The sequence below is a fragment of the Chlamydotis macqueenii genome, chromosome 10 (genome assembly GCF_036417535.1).
Source record: "Chlamydotis macqueenii isolate bChlMac1 chromosome 10, bChlMac1.mat, whole genome shotgun sequence".
Taxonomy (NCBI): Eukaryota; Metazoa; Chordata; class Aves; order Otidiformes; family Otididae; genus Chlamydotis; species Chlamydotis macqueenii.
Window position 1 is genome coordinate 4,979,112 of NC_141565.1, and position 17,338 is coordinate 4,996,449.

At 44.1% G+C, this 17,338-nt stretch overlaps 1 protein-coding gene and 1 long non-coding RNA gene across 11 annotated transcripts in view; one reads left to right on the forward strand and one right to left on the reverse strand.

The window, feature by feature from the left end:
- The first annotated feature begins 69 nt into the window (after positions 1-69).
- Positions 70-12,454, forward strand: LOC147599488 (uncharacterized). Its single transcript, XR_015259558.1, has 3 exons — positions 70-187; positions 1,022-1,111; positions 12,349-12,454. It is a non-coding gene; the product is annotated as an uncharacterized LOC147599488 (long non-coding RNA).
- Positions 11,629-17,338, reverse strand: part of DOCK3 (dedicator of cytokinesis 3) — a 211,565-nt gene continuing 205,855 nt past the window's right edge. For all 10 annotated transcript variants that reach the window (XM_086755630.1, XM_086755629.1, XM_086755634.1 and 7 more), the window contains 2 exons: positions 16,644-16,726; positions 11,629-16,149 (listed from right to left, as the gene is read on the reverse strand). In XM_086755630.1, the coding sequence (XP_086611756.1) occupies positions 15,643-16,149; positions 16,644-16,726 (590 nt within the window). In that variant the 3' untranslated portion in view covers positions 11,629-15,642. The remainder of the gene's footprint in view (positions 16,150-16,643; positions 16,727-17,338) is intronic.

Below are 17,338 nucleotides of genomic sequence, written 5' to 3' on the forward strand. Positions count from 1 at the left end.
ATAACGCCCTCGTGCGCTTCCTGACGGCCGCCATCTTCTAAAGGGGCAGAATCTCACACCTGTAGGCGGGCTGCGTCGAGGGCTTTGTGTGCCCTTGCGGTCTGTAGCCGCTTCGGGGCCGGGTTGGGCGGCACACGCGGGGTGCACTTTCTTCTGATGGCTGCGGAAAGGCCGGTCCTTCTGGGAGGTGAGGCTGCCCGAGGCCCTCAAGCGGCGTGGGGTTTGCTGTCGAGGGGAGCTTCAGGCCGTCGGAGTTTGGTGTGTTCTGGGTTTCCCGTGGGCTGAGGGTGTGCGGCGTGGGGCCAGGGGCGGGAGCGAGCGAGCCCTCCGCAGCAGCCGTTGGGACGGCCCAGCCTCCTGTGAGGGGCGTCGAGGTGGGGGCGGCTGGGACAGGCTTCTGGTCAGCCTTGGCCTCGGCACGGCCAGAGCCCTGCAGGGCCGGCTCTTGGTGATGCCGGTACCCCTGCGGGTAAGATAAGGCTTGAGTTCTTTGAGATGGGACTGCTGAAGCTGAGTGGTTAAATGACCAGCCTGTGAATAGGTTGAATAGGTTGTTGCTGCCTTTTTTTTGGTGGTTGCTTTTGTAGAGCTCAGGAAACTATTTTTTAAAATTCCAACTTACCATCCCAGTCACTGTGCCTATCGCCAGTTGTTCCCAAAGCTCTCACAGGACACACTGGGAACTACCTTGGACTGATTCCTGACCCTGTGAGTTTATTACTTCAATCCTTTTGAAGTTGTAGGCCAGCTGGAGGAGGAGTGCACACACCTGTTGATAGTTTCTTGTCTTGTGGGGCTGCATATTTAGCCGTATGTGTCGTAGGATATCATTCTAGTAAAAGGAGGTAGAAGCAAAGCCATATAGCCTATGCTGCATAAATGAGGGAGCACACATCATAGCTTGGTGGGTTCTCTTGGTACAGTAAGGCTCATGAGGCAGCCTGGTTGTGCCTGCCCTAGGCAAAGCCATGGAATGAGCTGTCGGGAATTTCTCAGTGTCTAAGTCTGAATTTTCTTGCAGGTCATGAGCTGCAAATTATAAGCCTGATGAGGAGAGGCAGGCAAGATGGGGAGGAGGAATGACCTGGTTCAGCAAAAGGTCATGTAGCAGGTGAGTAGTAATTAGGACCCTATCTTGCCAGTGTGACTACATCACATGTATTTATCACATAGAAGAGCTCTCTTCACCTTTCTAGATCTTGTTATCTCTCAAAATGTGTTTGTGAGGATTGGTCATGATATTACTGCCTTGTGGTTTTTGTGGGTGGGTTTTTTTTTTTTGTAATCAGTTCATAATGATTCCCAGAATTATTCAATATCAATGTACTTTAGGACTATCTAAACTTTCTAAGTTCATGCTGATTGATCACTAAAGTCACTTAGTTGTGCAGAGAAGTGGTTACTTAAATTGCCCTTGTTTCTTAGCAGGATATTGGGCAAAAGAGCTGCAAGATGAAGTGGCTTATTAATTAGTTGGAAGTAGGGCTTAAATTCAGAATTAGGAAAATTGAAGAGCTTCACAATAAGGAGGAAGTTTATCAAAGGAGTGCTGTTATAAAACAGGTCTTCAAATACAGTAGGAATTTTATACATTTTAATTAAACAGATTGTGACAGGATAGGAGTGATTTTGTTTGGGTTTGGATTGGGAAATTAGTATCTCTGTTTGTTTCAATGTGGGATCCTCAAACAGCTTTGAGGAAGAGCAAAGAGTCCTTTTGATTGTTTAGGGTTTTTTCCCCTTCTTTTTACTTACAGTTCATTTTCTAGTGTTGCAGCAGTGTCCTGGTTCTGGCCAGGATAGAGTTAATATTTACCTGAGCTGGGTGGAGAACTGAAGCTGGTAGCCCCTATGGCTGGGATAGTTAACTAATTAGCTAACAGCTGGGGTTAATTTACCCAAATTAGCCAAAGGGCTATTCCATCCCATCTGACATCATGCTCAGTATATAAGTGAGGAGGGTGCTAAAGGGAGGCCCCCTCCTAGTTGGAAGAGACTGGATGTGGAGATCTGTTGTGAGCTATTGTACTGTATTGGTGTTCCATCGCTCTCTTGTTTTCTTCTGTCACTACTGTTAAATTTACTTTTTTGTTCAATCTCAACCCGCATGTTTGGTTTTTTTTTCCCTGGTTTTCTTTTGTTTGTCAAATCTCCTCCTATTCTCTCGGAGAGTGGGGGGAGTGAGAGAGAGACTGCGTAGTCTGGTCCCCGTTGGGGCTGAACTATGACAGTTATTTTGGCGCCCAACGTGGGGCTCGAAGGGTTGAGATAATAACAGATCTGACTTTTTTTTTCTTTTTTTTTTGCTTGAAACAAATTTGTTTATACGTGCTTGTTGTATTGGTTGTCAGTTATTGGTCATGATGTTGCAGTGGTTGGTTATGTTGTTGTATTGTCTACGCTCCTATATGTACTATGTGTTCCCAGTGGTGGTGTTTATCACCTCAGGGAAAATGATGAGAATTATCCTTCTGTTATACTATGCCATATACATCTATGACACGGTGACATCAATGGCCTTAGAGATAAATTGGTATTCCTATGTGGACAGCTTCCCGAATTCTTTCACTTCCAGGGTAGTTAAGCCACTTTTTGAGAACTTTAAAGATCTGGGGGATATTCAAGCCACTATGATGTTGTTGTTATGTATTTTGAATGTGTGCCAAGTCTTGTCTAGAGCTGCAAACCCACTTTTTGGGAATCTCCTCCCGAGATTTACCCTAAGGCAAGATACTAATATGTGGCATGGTGTGAGGGAGAACAAACTGACCTGCAATGTAGGGACTCAAACCCCAGCAACAGGCATTGCAGCTGAATCAGAGGGTGAACCTGTGCTAGTTTCAGTTGCCCCTGTATCCAAGAAGACTTGGAAGTGGAAGTCAGCTCGTTTAGTGAGGGATGAAGAAGCCCCTTTTAGGACGGAGCAGGAGGAAGAAGAGGAAGGTTTATTTGCTGCATGCCCAGGAAGAACTCGGCAGGCAGGCTCTTCCTCAGAGGAAGAACTCCTAAAGGAGACAGTGAGCACCAGATTTCTATCCCTGAGCGAGCTGCGAGACATGCGAAAAGATTTTAGCCGTCATCCTGGGGAGCACATTATCAGCTCGCTGCTGCGGTGCTGGGATAATGGGGCCAATAGCTTGGAATTAGAAGGCAGAGAAGCTAGGCAACTGGGATCCATTTCTAGAGAAGCAAGCATTGACAAAGCAGTTGGAAAAGGGACACAAGCCCTCAGCCTCTGGAGGCGACTCCTGTCAGGTGTGAAGGAGAGGTATTCTTTCAAGGAGGATGTAATGTGTCATCCAGGCAAGTGGGCTACCATGGAGAAGGGTATCCAGTACCTGAGGGAATTAGCTGTGCTGGAGATTATTTATGATGACCTGGACAATGATCAGTTACCTAAGGATCCAGATGAAGTCAGGTGCACACGACAAATGTGGCGGAAGTTTGTTCGAAGTGCACCATCATCATATGCCAACTCATTGGCAGTTATGACCTGAAAAGATGGAGAGGAAGAAACAGTGGATGAACTGGCTGGCCGACTCCGGCAGTACGAGGAAAGCCTGTCTTCCTCCCTAAGGGCCTGTGTCTCGGCTGTGGAGAAACTATCCCAGGAGTTCCAGCAATTCAAAGCAGATATGTCCCATTCCCCACTGGTACGGGCCAATATTTCAGCTATTAGGAGTAAACGTTTCCCTGCTCAAGAGAGATGGTTTACGCGGCGAGGTACCCTGTGGTTTACCTTGCGTGACCAAGGAGAGGACATGAGGGAGTGGGATGGGAAGCCTACCTCTGCCCTAGAGGCGCGGGTACGTGAGTTGCGTGGAAAAACCATTGCAAATAGAAGTTCTCCCCGGAAAATTGTTGCACCAGTCTCCAATAGGGAGCGTAGAAGGAATAGCTTTAGTTCTGACCCTCTTGAAGGGACCTCTCATGCATATTTAAAAGAAATGAATAATGAATACTGTGGCCAGGATTAGAGAGGCCCTGCCTCCAGCCAGGTGGAGGAGAGGGATAACAGAGTTTATTGGACTGTGTGGGTCTGATGGCCTGGCACGTCAGACCCACAAGAGTACAAAGCTCTAGTGGATACTGGTGCACAATGTACCTTGATGCCATCAAGATATAATGGGGCAGAACCCATTTGTATTTCTGGAGTGACAGGAGGATCCCAACAGCTATCTGTGTTGGAGGCTGAAGTGAGCCTGACAGGGAATGAGTGGCAAAAGCACCCCATAGTGACTGGCCCAGATGCTCCATGCATTCTTGGTATAGATTACCTCAGAAGGGGATATTTCAAGGACCCAAAAGGGTATCGGTGGGCTTTTGGTGTAGGTGCTTTAGAGATGGAGGAAATTATACAGTTGTCCACCTTGCCTGGTCTGTCAGAGGATCCTTCTGTTGTGGGGTTGCTGAAGGTTGAAGAACAACAGGTGCCAATTGCTACCACAACTGTGCACCGGCGGCAGTATCGCACCAACCGAGACTCCCTGATCCCCATCCATAAGCTGATTCATCAGCTGGAGAGCCAGGGAGTGATCAGCAAGTCCCACTCACCTTTTAACAGTCCCATATGGCCAGTGAGAAAATCAAGTGGAGAGTGGAGGTTAACAGTGGACTATCGTGGCCTGAATGAGGTAACACCACCACTCAGTGCTGCTGTGCCAGACATGTTAGAACTTCAGTATGAACTGGAATCCAAGGCAGCCAAGTGGTATGCCACCATTGATATTGCCAACGCGTTCTTTTCAATCCCATTGGCACCAGAATGCAGGCCGCAGTTTGCTTTCACTTGGAGGGGCGTCCAGTACACTTGGAATCGACTGCCCCAGGGGTGGAAACACAGCCCCACCATCTGCCATGGGCTGATCCAGACTGCACTGGAAAAGGGTGGCGCTCCAGAGCACCTGCAGTACATTGATGACATCATCGTATGGGGCAACACAGCAGCAGAAGCTTTTCAAAAAGGGGAGAAAATAATTAAAATCCTCCTGAAAGCTGGGCTTGCCATAAAACGATGTAAGGTGAAAGGACCTGCAAGAGAGATACAGTTTTTGGGGATAAAATGGCAAGATGGGCGTCATCAGATTCCAATAGATATAGTCAACAAAATAACAGCTATGGCTGCACCGACTGACAAAAAGGAAACGCAAGCTTTCCTGGGCGTTGTGGGTTTCTGGAGGATGCATATTCCAAATTACAGTATGATTGTAAGCCCTCAGTATAAAGTCACCCGAAAGAAGAATGATTTTAAATGGGGCCCTGAACAACAGCAGGCTTTTGAACAAATTAAACAAGAAATTGTTCACGCGGTGGCTCTCGGGCCAGTCCGGACAGGGCAAGAGGTAAGAAATGTGCTCTACACCGCAGCTGGGGAGAACGGCCCTACCTGGAGTCTCTGGCAGAAAGCACCAGGGGAAACTCGTGGTCGACCCCTTGGGTTTTGGACCCGGGGATATAAAGGATCTGAGGCCTGCTATACTCCAACCGAAAAAGAAATCCTGTCGGCATACGAAGGAGTTCGAGCTGCTTCAGAAGTGATTGGTACTGAAGCACAGCTCATCCTGGCACCCTGACTGCCAGTGCTGGGCTGGATGTTCAAAGGAAGGGTCCCCTCTGCGCATCATGCAACGGATGCTACATGGAGCAAGTGGGTTGCACTGCTCACACAGTGGGCCCGAATAGGAAACCCCAATCGCCCAGGCATATTAGAAGTAATTACAGACTGGCCAGAAGGCAAAGATTTTGGAAAGCCACCAGAGGAAGAGGTAACGCGTGCTGAAGAGGCCCCACCATATAACAACCTCCCAGAAAATGAGAAGCAGTATGCCCTATTTACTGATGGGTCCTGTCGTATTGTAGGAAAACATCGGAAGTGGAAAGCTGCTGTGTGGAGTCCTACACGACGAGTTGCAGAAGCTGCTGAAGGCCAAGGTGAATCGAGTCAGTTTGCGGAGGTGAAGGCCATCCAGCTGGCTTTAAACATTGCTGAATGGGAAAAATGGCCTGTGCTCTGTCTCTACACTGACTCATGGATGGTGGCAAACGCTCTGTGGGGGTGGTTAAAGCAATGGAAGCAGAGCAACTGGCAGCGTAGGGGCAAACCTATCTGGGCTGCCACTCTGTGGCAAGATATTGCTGCCCGGTTAGAGCATCTGGTTGTAAAAGTACGTCACGTAGATGCCCACGTACCCAAGAGTCGGGCCACTGAAGAACATCAAAACAACCAGCAAGTGGATCAAGCTGCTAAAATTGAAGTGGCTCAGGTGGATCTGGACTGGCAGCATAAGGGTGAACTATTTTTAGCTCGGTGGGCCCATGATACCTCAGGCCATCAGGGGAGAGATGCAACATACAAATGGGCTCGTAATCGAGGGGTGGATTTAACCATGGACACTATTGCACAGGTTATCCTTGAATGTGAAATATGTGCTGCAATCAAACAAGCCAAGCGGTTAAAGCCTCTGTGGTATGGAGGATGATGGCTGAAGTATAAATATGGAGAGGCCTGGCAAATTGATTACATTACACTCCCACAAACTCGCCAAGGCAAGCGCTATGTACTTACAATGGTGGAAGCAACCACTGGATGGCTGGAAACATATCCTGTACCCCATGCCACTGCCCGAAACACCATCTTGGGCCTTGAGAAACAAGTCTTATGGCGACATGGCACTCCAGAAAGAATTGAATCAGACAATGGTACCCACTTCTGAAACAATCTCATAGATACCTGGGCCAAAGAGCATGGCATCGAGTGGGTATACCACATCCCCTATCATGCACCAGCCTCTGGAAAAATTGAAAGGTATAATGGGCTGCTGAAAACAACTCTGAAAGCAATGGGTGGTGGAACCTTCAAAAATTGGGATAAACATTTAGCAAAAGCCACTTGGCTAGTCAACACTCGGGGGTCCACCAATCGAGCTGGCCCTGCCCAATCTGAACTTCTACATACTGTAGAAGGGGATAAAGTCCCTGTGGTGCATGTAAGGAATATACTGGGGAAGACAGTCTGGGTCATTTCTCCCTTGGGCAAAGGCAAACCCATGCATGGGATTGCTTTTGCTCAAGGACCTGGGTGTACTTGGTGGGTAATGCAGGAGGATGGGAAAGTCCGATGTGTACCTCAAGGAGATCTAATTTTAGGTGAAAAGAGCCAATAATTTGAAGTGCTTGATGTTGGTTACTATACAGTACTGTATGTAGTTATCTAGCTATTATGTGTCCCTCCTTGCTTCTTCCTGCTCCACGCCCTGAGATACTTCTGTTGTGTCAAAAGTATTATAGTAAAATTGTTTATACCAACAAAGAATGAACTTTAATAAAATAGGAAAAATTGCAGCGGTGATGCAACCAGAACTGGCTCTTGCTACTAGCACCTGCCAACAGATCTTCAGTCTCCGGACTATGAACTTGCTAAGTCACTTGCACCAGACAGACTACCTGAGGAAACACTGTGTCATCTGTCCTATGCTGAGAGCCTGTTATGACAGATGGAGCCCAAAGTTATGGACTGGATAAACTCAACAGACCTTTTGAAAGGATGGACCATGGACTAAGAGAGTTACATCTGTGTGTCTGCATACAAGTAGATAAAAGGAAGAAAAAGTTGATGATTAATTGGAAAGTGTAGGATCTGGGCATGATGTAGATGGTATGGAATAAGGGGTGGATAATGTCCTGGTTCTGGCCAGGATAGAGTTAATATTTACCTGAGCTGGGTGGAGAACTGAAGCTGGTAGCCCCTATGGCTGGGATAGTTAACTAATTAGCTAACAGCTGGGGTTAATTTACCCAAATTAGCCAAAGGGCTATTCCATCCCATCTGACATCATGCTCAGTATATAAGTGAGGAGGGTGCTAAAGGGAGGCCCCCTGCTAGTTGGAAGAGACTGGATGTGGAGATCTGTTGTGAGCTATTGTACTGTATTGGTGTTCCATCGCTCTCTTGTTTTCTTCTGTCACTACTGTTAAATTTACTTTTTTGTTCAATCTCAACCCGCATGTTTGGTTTTTTTTTTTCCCCTGGTTTTCTTTTGTTTGTCAAATCTCCTCCTATTCTCTCAGAGAGTGGGGGGAGTGAGAGAGAGACTGCATAGTCTGGTCCCCGTTGGGGCTGAACTACGACAAGCAGCAAGGAAGGATTGCCTTTTTACCTTCTGCTTCTTTTTTGGTGTTCATTCCACCACCCTCCAGCCCCTGTCTTTCTCTGCAGCATTAGGGATTTGTCATGGCTGAAACTTGGGTGCTGGACAGCTTGCGCTGGTCCTTAGTGGTACTGGGATATTCTGACTGTTTCCAGTCTAAGTTGGATAGGTGTTGAAAAGGAAAGATCTTCTTCCTTTTTTCTTTCCCCCTCTCCTTTTGCTTTCCTTTTTTCTTTCCCCCTCTCCTTTCGCTTTCCTTTCCTTTTTTCTTTACCCCCTCCTTTTGCTTTTCTTTCCTCTCCCCCACCGCCTTGCTTTTTTTTTTTTTTTCTTTTCTTTTCCCCCTCCCTCTAAATGTAGTCCTTAATTTCCACACATATAAACAGTAGTATTTGGAAGACTGGCTGAGTGTTGGAGATCTTCCTACGGTGTCACATGCTCAGGATGTTTTGAGTTGCATCAAGATTCATGATTCTTAGTGTTTCTCTCTTGAAAGTGACTGGGATGAGGATTTAGTTTTGGATGCAAACATGGGTTGTTTTTATTATTTAAAAGCCCCTCAGTTTATGTGGAGGCTTTAGCTCTTGTTTTACTGTCACAGTTTAATGTTTGAGTTAAAACTATAGCTGCAGGAGGATATTAATCGATTAATTCCCTACTTACATTGTTATTAGGAAGATGCAAAGGGTGTAGGAGCCAGTGATGCGGGCTTCTAGTCCTGTCCTAAATTGTGCAGTTAGACTGATGAAAGTATTAGCTCTCTTTTGTGGGGATTGCTAGTGCTGTGTTCATTACAGTTGCTGTACCCCACAGAAGGCTATGAGGGACAGTCATGGTTGTGTTTGTTCCCTGCGCTTCTGAAAGTGGTTGGCTGTGGGTATGGTCATACTATTAGCTCAGCCAGATAGTACTGAAGGAGTGAGGTGCTGGGAGATAGGAGAGTCGCTATGCCGGTCAGCGATAGCAGATTTAGAGCTGGAGCATGTGCCTGAGAGGACTAAATGTCTAGTGACTTCTGGTCAGTTTTTCAGAGCTAGTTATACTGATAATGCAGAGTGCCATGACTGTGGCTGGGTAGTCTGCTAGGAATTTAGTGTTGCATGTGACACTGTTCTCCAGGCCATGGGTGGTTTTGCAGCGAGGGCTAGGTATTATTCTGTTGTATCTGGGCATGTATGAGTGAGAGAAAGGTGGGCAATTTAAAGACTACCTAAATAGAACATCCCTTTTGCATGCAGAAAAGGGTGATGGTTAGAGAGAGGGCACAGTTAGAAGCAGAAATTGATTCCAGTATTTAAGGAATACCTTCCACTAGACCAGGTCACTCAAAGCCTGATCCAACTTGGCCTTGGGCACTTCTGGAGATGGGTATCCACAGCTTCTCTGGGCAACCTGTTCCAGTACCTCTCCACCCTCACAGTAAAGAAGTTCTTCCTAACATCTGATCTGAATCTACCCTCTTCCAGTTTAAGTGTTACTCCTCATCCTATTACTACAGTCCTTGATAAAGAAGTGCTCCCCCCCACCCAATCTTTCTTGTAGGCCCCCCTTTAAGTACTGGAAGGCTGTGATAAGGTCTCCCTGGAGCCTTCTCTTCTGAGCTAATGAACCAATCGCTACAGGCTAGTGAGGCAAGGGCAGCATATTAGGAGTGAGCAGGAGAATTAATTAGGCTTCGTAGATCTGTGGGGATGAGAGTTGTTGGGAGGTTTAAGTTATGTAAATGGTGCAAGCTGTGTGTTCATGGTGAGGGTGCTGGGTGGGCTGGACCTTTGCTGGCTGTGCAGTCTGAGCAGGCAAGGCTGTGTACAGCTGTCAGAGCAGATGAAATGCGTTCAGCTTCAGATGCTGGTCTGAGAGCACAATGAAGTGTGTTCTGTCAGGGTGGAGGTGAAACCAGGTTGGTTTGGTGGAAAAACACAGTGCAGTATTGCTGTGAGTGGATGCTGAATGGGAGCCAAACTGTAGTACAACTACTAGTACAAATTTGGTTTTAATTTATATGGAATTAATAGTAAAGCCTGTCAAAAAAGAAGTGCTATATTAATTGCCTTGTAATAGTGAAGACCTGTAGCTAGGATCTCTTGGTATTGGGCTATAATGTAGTATGTTTGTATTTAGCCTCCTGAACAGTGTGTCCATAGTTTAAGAAGAGTCTACACACGGAAGCATACTTGTAGAAGGCTGAATCTTTATCAGCTAAGTTATAGTCCCTTCTAGAGGTTTAACTTCTCTTGTAACCAGCGCTGTAATGACATTCATACTGAGTTGCACGAGTCGTATATTGAAACTCTGCTGAAGCTTTCTCCTTTACATAAGGAGAGGTATTTGAATGGAATATTTAAATTTCACTCTGACTAGTGTGGCCTTAGCTTAAAGTATTTGACTTGCACTGAAAAAGTTATTTTGCTGCTTTTAACAGAAATAAGTTTGGTTTTTTTTGTAAAGTCTTGTTTAAAGCCAAGGGCTTCGCACATTTTGTTGTGTCAAATACACTTTTTATTTTCTGTGCTTGGTTAGTAAATGTCTTTTAGCTAAATAAAAAAAACCCCACTTGTTTAACTAAGATTTGGTAAGTCGGACTAGGGACAGTCTCAAAGGGTCTGATTAATATAGACATTTTTTCAGATGTTATGTAAACACTAGCTAAGCCACATTTTGGTATTTTAGATGTGCTATTACCATTTATCTCTTCTCAGTATTTGTGTGTGGTATGTAAATGAAAAGAGTGGCTTGTCAGTCCATGTACACCCCAGGGCCAGCTTATTATATTTTACTGCTAGATGTTTTTTGGGACACGCTTCCTAAACCTTTTTTTTTTTTTTTTTTTTTTTGTTGGTTAGTCAAGACATGATGGGAGAAATGGGTTACTTTTTCAGTCTTCTGCACCTTGACCTGGTTTGTTAGTGGTAATGGAAGAAAATGCACATCTTTGAGACTGCTTGCACAGTGAAGTCACTGTACCTCTTAAGACATGTAGGAACACAGCATTTGGGAATTAAGTGCTATTCTTTGACACTCATTCTTTTAAAATGATTTGTATTTAAATACTTAATACTGAGAAATGAAGTTACTCCCAAAATGTCATGCTGTTGCAATTAAAAAAATGAAATAAGCCCTCACTCATCAAACAGCAATCTACTCAGTGAGGTTTGTAGTGGAGGAACTAATCACTGATTCAGCTGGTCTCTTAAAGTATTGCCTCAAAGCTGTGTATTGAAGCTTGTGATAACCAGGTGTTTCAGACTGTTGTTGCATGTGTCATATAAATCTACAGAACTGACATGGCTAGCTGGTTGATATGCCTCATGCTTGCTTTAAGAAGCTGATACTAAATAAAATAGTGTCCTGTCAGCTAAGGTTGCCCCCCATTTCCTCACTCATACAAAAGGGGGAAGTAATGGCTGTTTCCGCCTACCTTGGGAAGATCTGGAGCAGCCTGAGGTCCTGTCTGGAGGTCAGCAACAACCATACAACTGTACCATTTTAATATCAGGTATTAATCTTTAATTCCACATCACAGCAGTCGAGTGAATGGGTAAGGGAAATAAACCCAAAACAAACAGCAGATATTTACATCTAAAATTCACACCACTTAGTTGTTGGTTCTGGAAACATGCTATCACAATATATACAATGAAGAACCCTTAGGACACTTGTACAAATTATTTTTTTTCCTTTTAAATTTGATTTCCATTATAGATAGCTGTTTTCATTTTATTTTAAACATGAATACACAAAAGAGAAGTGGTTAGAGGTTTTTGCCTTTTTTTTTTTTTAAATAAGCACAGAATGCCAGAGGTTAAAAACACATTTACAGGTCAGAATACCAGTCAGACATCACAATCTATACATTTTTTGCTCAATTTCCTGTACAAATACACAGCATTCAAATGGGGGTATTTACAAAGAAGCATGACCAGAGGAAATTTTAAATATCACGTAATTTGTTTCCCAAAGGCTCTTGCTCTCTCCAGCCTCCCCAGTTTTGGCTGATTCTCCCACAGAAGGGATATGGAATATCCCTTACCTAAAAAAGGGTAAGCTAAAAAGCAACCAGAGGAAAAGATGGAAAAGACTCTTTGTCTTGCACACAGTAATAAAACCAATCCAACCATTGAAAAAATATTTGTAGGATTCAGAGAAATTGTTTTAATTGCTTTTCTTCTACTACTGTAGTTCCCTCTCAATTTTGTTTCAGATGGGGCCAGCAGGTACACTAACAATGGAGAGATTTACAGCAGAATTCCACCAATTTTCTCAAGAATGCACATGCTGTTTTGTTACGCAAAGAAAACCCAATGAAGGCAAGTACATATTAAGTTTGACTTAAGAGTTAATATAGAATGGCAAAGTCCTGTTCAAAACATCCTGCTGCTGTGGTTTATACAAGGAATCTTGAAATCCTGCTGGGCAAGTGCAACAACTGCAGTTGCTTCCACCTACTCCAGGACTGAGCTTGATGTTGGTGTTGTACTATGCTGTAAGACACCCCACCCTACAAAGAAGTGTTAGTTCCAACATTCACAAAATCTTAATCTTAATAATATGCTCTTGATCTTCTGCCCCCTTTAAGGCAAGCACTGAAAAGGGAGACTGAATACTTGGTAGATTCCAGAACAGTAACAGAAATTTAACTCCAGAGAGGCTTAAATTTGATCAATTCAGCAATTTATGCTGTCCTTCTCTGTGTGGACCTGCCATAAACTGTATTTGTATACATCATCTGATTGATCTTCAAAGCCTTACAAATACATAGTAAAGTCAGACTCCCAAAGTAGACCCACTGCTGTTGTACAGCGTCTCTGATTGGAGCAGGATGATGTTTTGAGAGACTGATTAGAGCTCCAGTGGGCATCTCTTCCAGCCTGGGACTGGGACTTAGTCCCATGTTAAATGCATTCTTGTTTTTGCAAAGTTTTATCTGCGAGACCTGCTGTTTTTTGCAATAAGGAAGCTCAGTAAGTCACTACATTTACTATTTCTAATCTTCCTGCTAAAAAAAAAGGTGGGGGAGGGGAGATGGAATTCAATACTTAGTTCTCTTAAACACTGCACTCGAAGAATCTCAGTCAGACTGGAGAATAGCGTATGTGAAAATACTTCACTAATTTACAAGGAATTACCTTGACTTACCTTTACAGAAACTGTAATTTTGAGTTTTGATACGTGGGTTCTATACCAGGGATCCATCTTGGTTCATTAACATTTAGGACTCTCATACTATTGGAAAATTCTCCTTGCTAGAGATGAAATGTCCACTGTAGGCCAGGTTTTATTATCACTGTCTTAATTTTGAAGGATATAATGATTACAAGCAGCCTGTGTTATTAACAAAATAGAGGAAGCAAGAGAGATTTTGTTCCAGCCAAACTGGCCATTTAAGAAACAAATCCATAACTTAGTAGTTTTGCATGGGCTAGAGCTTGAGAAAGAAAATAAACAAATCCTCTTAAAATCCCCTTCATAAAACTGCTCAGTCCAGACTTTGTACAGACAGACCATCTTTAGGAGAGTTCAGAAACAATGTACTCTGCCCAGTCATGTATTTAGAGGTAGTGCTAAAGGTGACCTGTAAAAGACTTAAAATATCCTTTTTTGCTTCTTTATGATGTTTGTAGCATAAGAAACTGAGTGGTTAGGGCAAGAATTGAATATGAAAGTTGAGTGCTATTCCTGTTTCTGACACTAATTTATATGGTTGAGGTAAGTCTCTTATCTGACTGTGCTTCAAATTTTTCAGTGGTAAGGAAGAGGGTGGTCTGTACCATCCTCTGGTGTGCTTTGCAGTCTGCAGGTAGAAGGTGTTACAAGGCAGGCTAAAATGTGTGTGGGCATGGTAGGGGCAAGAAATATTGTTTGCTTATCTAAAAACTTTAAATATTTGCTACTCTCTTGATTGAAAGTTTCTTCAAAAATACTGAAAAAGAGGAATAAAATATTTCTTATTATGCCTTTCAAAGAACAGATCTTGGCTCTATTACACACAGAATTTTTTCCTGGTTTGTCATGTACTGAACTAAGCAAGTACTGCTTAAAAGGCTTGTTTTGTGTTCACAGACTTGTACTGTCTTCACCTCTGCATAGTTCTGTTTCTTGGTTTTGAGTTTGTTTGTTTGTTTTTTTTTAACTGTTCTTCAGCCCTCTCTGGAGCAGGTCAATAAAAATAAAAGGGGGGGGGGGGGGGGAGTGGGAAGGCTGTATTGCTGCCTGAAGAGAAAAGAAATCAACCTTCCAGAAGACAGAAGGAGCAGCTCTTAAAGCATCTTCATACATTCTAAAGAAGCAAAAGAGGAAATAAACATTTCTTCTTTACAGGTTGCCTTTAAGATCCCTGACTCTAGAGTATACACTATATACTGGACGCTTCTTGAATCATGGTGTTTTCTGTCTACTATGAGAGATGGAGATTCTTTCTGCACACCAGCTGCAGTGAGTTTTTGGGAGGGTCTGAGGACATTATGTTAACAGGGAATGAGTCTCAGCTCCTAGGAGATGGAAATTGGTGAGAATGGTGATGTTCAGCCCTGAGGCAAGGATTCTTGGATATGATGCATTTGAGCTACCTTTTCTTTACTGGCTGGGTCATCAACCAGCTGTGGCACAAGAAACTCAATTTGGTTGGCTTTGTTTTTGTTTTTAAACTGGAATAGAAATGCTGGTGTCAACAGCCTGCCCAAAGTTGGGCATGAGAAAGGCCTACAATTAGGTTGCAGCTCCCATGGCTACTAACCTCCTCTCACCCTGCAGCACAGATGAATAGCGTATGATTCCAATGAGAAAGCAGCCTGGTTTAGCCAGTGAAAGCAAAATTTAAGAAATTAAACAGTACTTAAAAAACAAAGGAGGCAGAGTTTGTTGGAAATGATATCTTGGAAATCAGTGCATTAGCACTGGTTAGATTGCCTCAGCACCTGTGAACCAATGCAGGGAGATCACTGCACAGATATGTACAATCCTGCTCTCAAAAGAGCCAATTTCTTCTTAGAATTGCCATCTTTCCACTGTCTGCAGCTCATGCGCCTTCCAGCCTGACAGTTCATAGAATCCCTGATTTCAGCAATGAGCTTTCACTTCTGTACAGCAAAAAAAATAGGTCCCTAGTGCAACTGCTTCTACTCATGTGCGTCTCAGAACTGGGAGGAAAGCAGTTTCAAAATCAACTTGCCACAATCCCCTGTTTCCCCCTCTGCTTAAAACTGTATTTTTTCAGCTTCTGCGAGTCTCTGTGGCTTGTGTGCCATATGATGTGGTTAAGAAACTGCAGAAGGAATAAACTGTCCACTGCACAGAAAGTTAAAAAACATAACGGAAAGGTGTAAAAAGAAATTAAAAAGGAAAGCAGCAACCTCTCATGCTGGCCCAGTTGCTTTTGTGGGCTCCAGACATAAACTTGCGGCAGTAGAAAATCGGTTTGCTGTTCTCCAAGTCCTGATCTCTCTCCTTTGTAGTCAGACCTGGAATGACGATGCAAGCTGCTTACCAGGAGCTGTCCCTACTGCTCGCTGATGCCATGCTCCCATGCTACCCTGGCCTGCTCTTCCTTTCCAGCACTCACTGGTTGGGACACTTTACGATGCAATGGGCGGTGTTTGTCATCATCCTCAATTATCATCCCCTCCTCATTCTCCATGTTTGGCAGCCGGGAGTGGTAAGGTTTGGGGGGTAGAGCAGGAGGGTCCATGGTGTCCTGAGGAATGACTCCAGATGGAGCAGAGTGGCTTCGGCATGGCTGGGATTTGAGCGACTCTAGGACATCAGGCTCAGAGAGACTGTACCTGACAGGGAGGTAGGGTGTCTCTAGGTCTTCATCAGTGTTCCAGGCCTGGCTAGGGACAGAATCCATGGTGTCTGTGCGAGGAGGTGGTTCAGAAGAATGTCCAAAATTACTCTCGCTCAAGGAAGAGACACCACTGCTGGCGCTGCCGGATAAAGTGGAATTACTTCCATCTAGACCAGACTGCGGACTGGTGGGTGATGCAGGGATAGGATGAAGAGGGGACTGTTCAGAGAAAAAGAAAACCAAGTTAAAATTGACAAAGGAGGCAGCACTGCATCTTGTGCGTTGTTCCCCATTTCAGCTTTTGACAGCAATTGTTAACAATGGTGCCATTCCTTTTGCATTCAAAATGTCAATGATTACTGGTTTATATATGCGCTCCCCTGACTTGTACAGAAGTACCTCTTGTGGGCATATAAGTGCACTTAACACCAGAGCTGTTAAAGAAATGGTATTGAGGTGATAATGGGGGTGCCTGAAATCACAGCACATGATGCAAAGGATGAAGGTGGAAGGGCCTACAACACATGTAAGTTACTTCTATAGAATTCAACTCTGAAACAGGTTGTGAGCTTTCAGTGGATTTTCTCACGTGTAAGTTAAAAATGGTGTTTCTGTATTCAAAAGCTGCTTGGTGGCAGTGGAGGAGGATTCCTTCAGGAGCCCATTATTTTCCTTCTACATCCCTCTCTGCTCTCCTGCCACTTCTTTTTTACCTTGCGCAATGTTCGTGCAGGCAGTGCCGGAGGAGCATCACTGAGCTGGTGATGGAAGGCATCAAAGTGCAGTGAGTAGTGTCCTGGAATGAGACAAGGATCAGAAACCCAGACTTTGTGCTGCCTCACTGCAGCAAGAGAGCTGGGGTTTTAGACTCTGTAAAGTCAGGAACAGCTCCAAAGGCTGGTAACTCCACTCCAGCCTAGGGCTTCTTTTCTGATAGATTGTGGAGTGCATCTGTCACATCACAAAATGCTAATGAGAAATTCAGTGCAGTGATAGATTTACACCCACCCCTTTTATCAAGGATCTCATGGCAAGGCAACAGGCTCGTAAACAATGTACATTTGAAGTTTCATTTAATAGCTTTGTAACCTTAAATTACCACTGAAGATGGTCGAGCTTCAACACTCACACACCTAATTGTAGTCCCAAAATACACACAAGTCCATATTATTATAAGGACTGTAAAAAAATCCTAAGCTTTTGTGTAAAAAAAAAAAAGAAACAAAAAAAAACCAAAAATCCAAAAAAAACACAAACGAAAACCTAAAATTTTAAAACTTTGTCCAGTGCTAACCTAGCAGACCAGGAAAGACTTTGGGTTGTTGTTGCTTATTTCGTTTATAGGGCAGGACAAAAAAAAAGAGGCTAAGGTCAGCTTTCAGGGGTTTTAGATTTATCTGTGCATGAC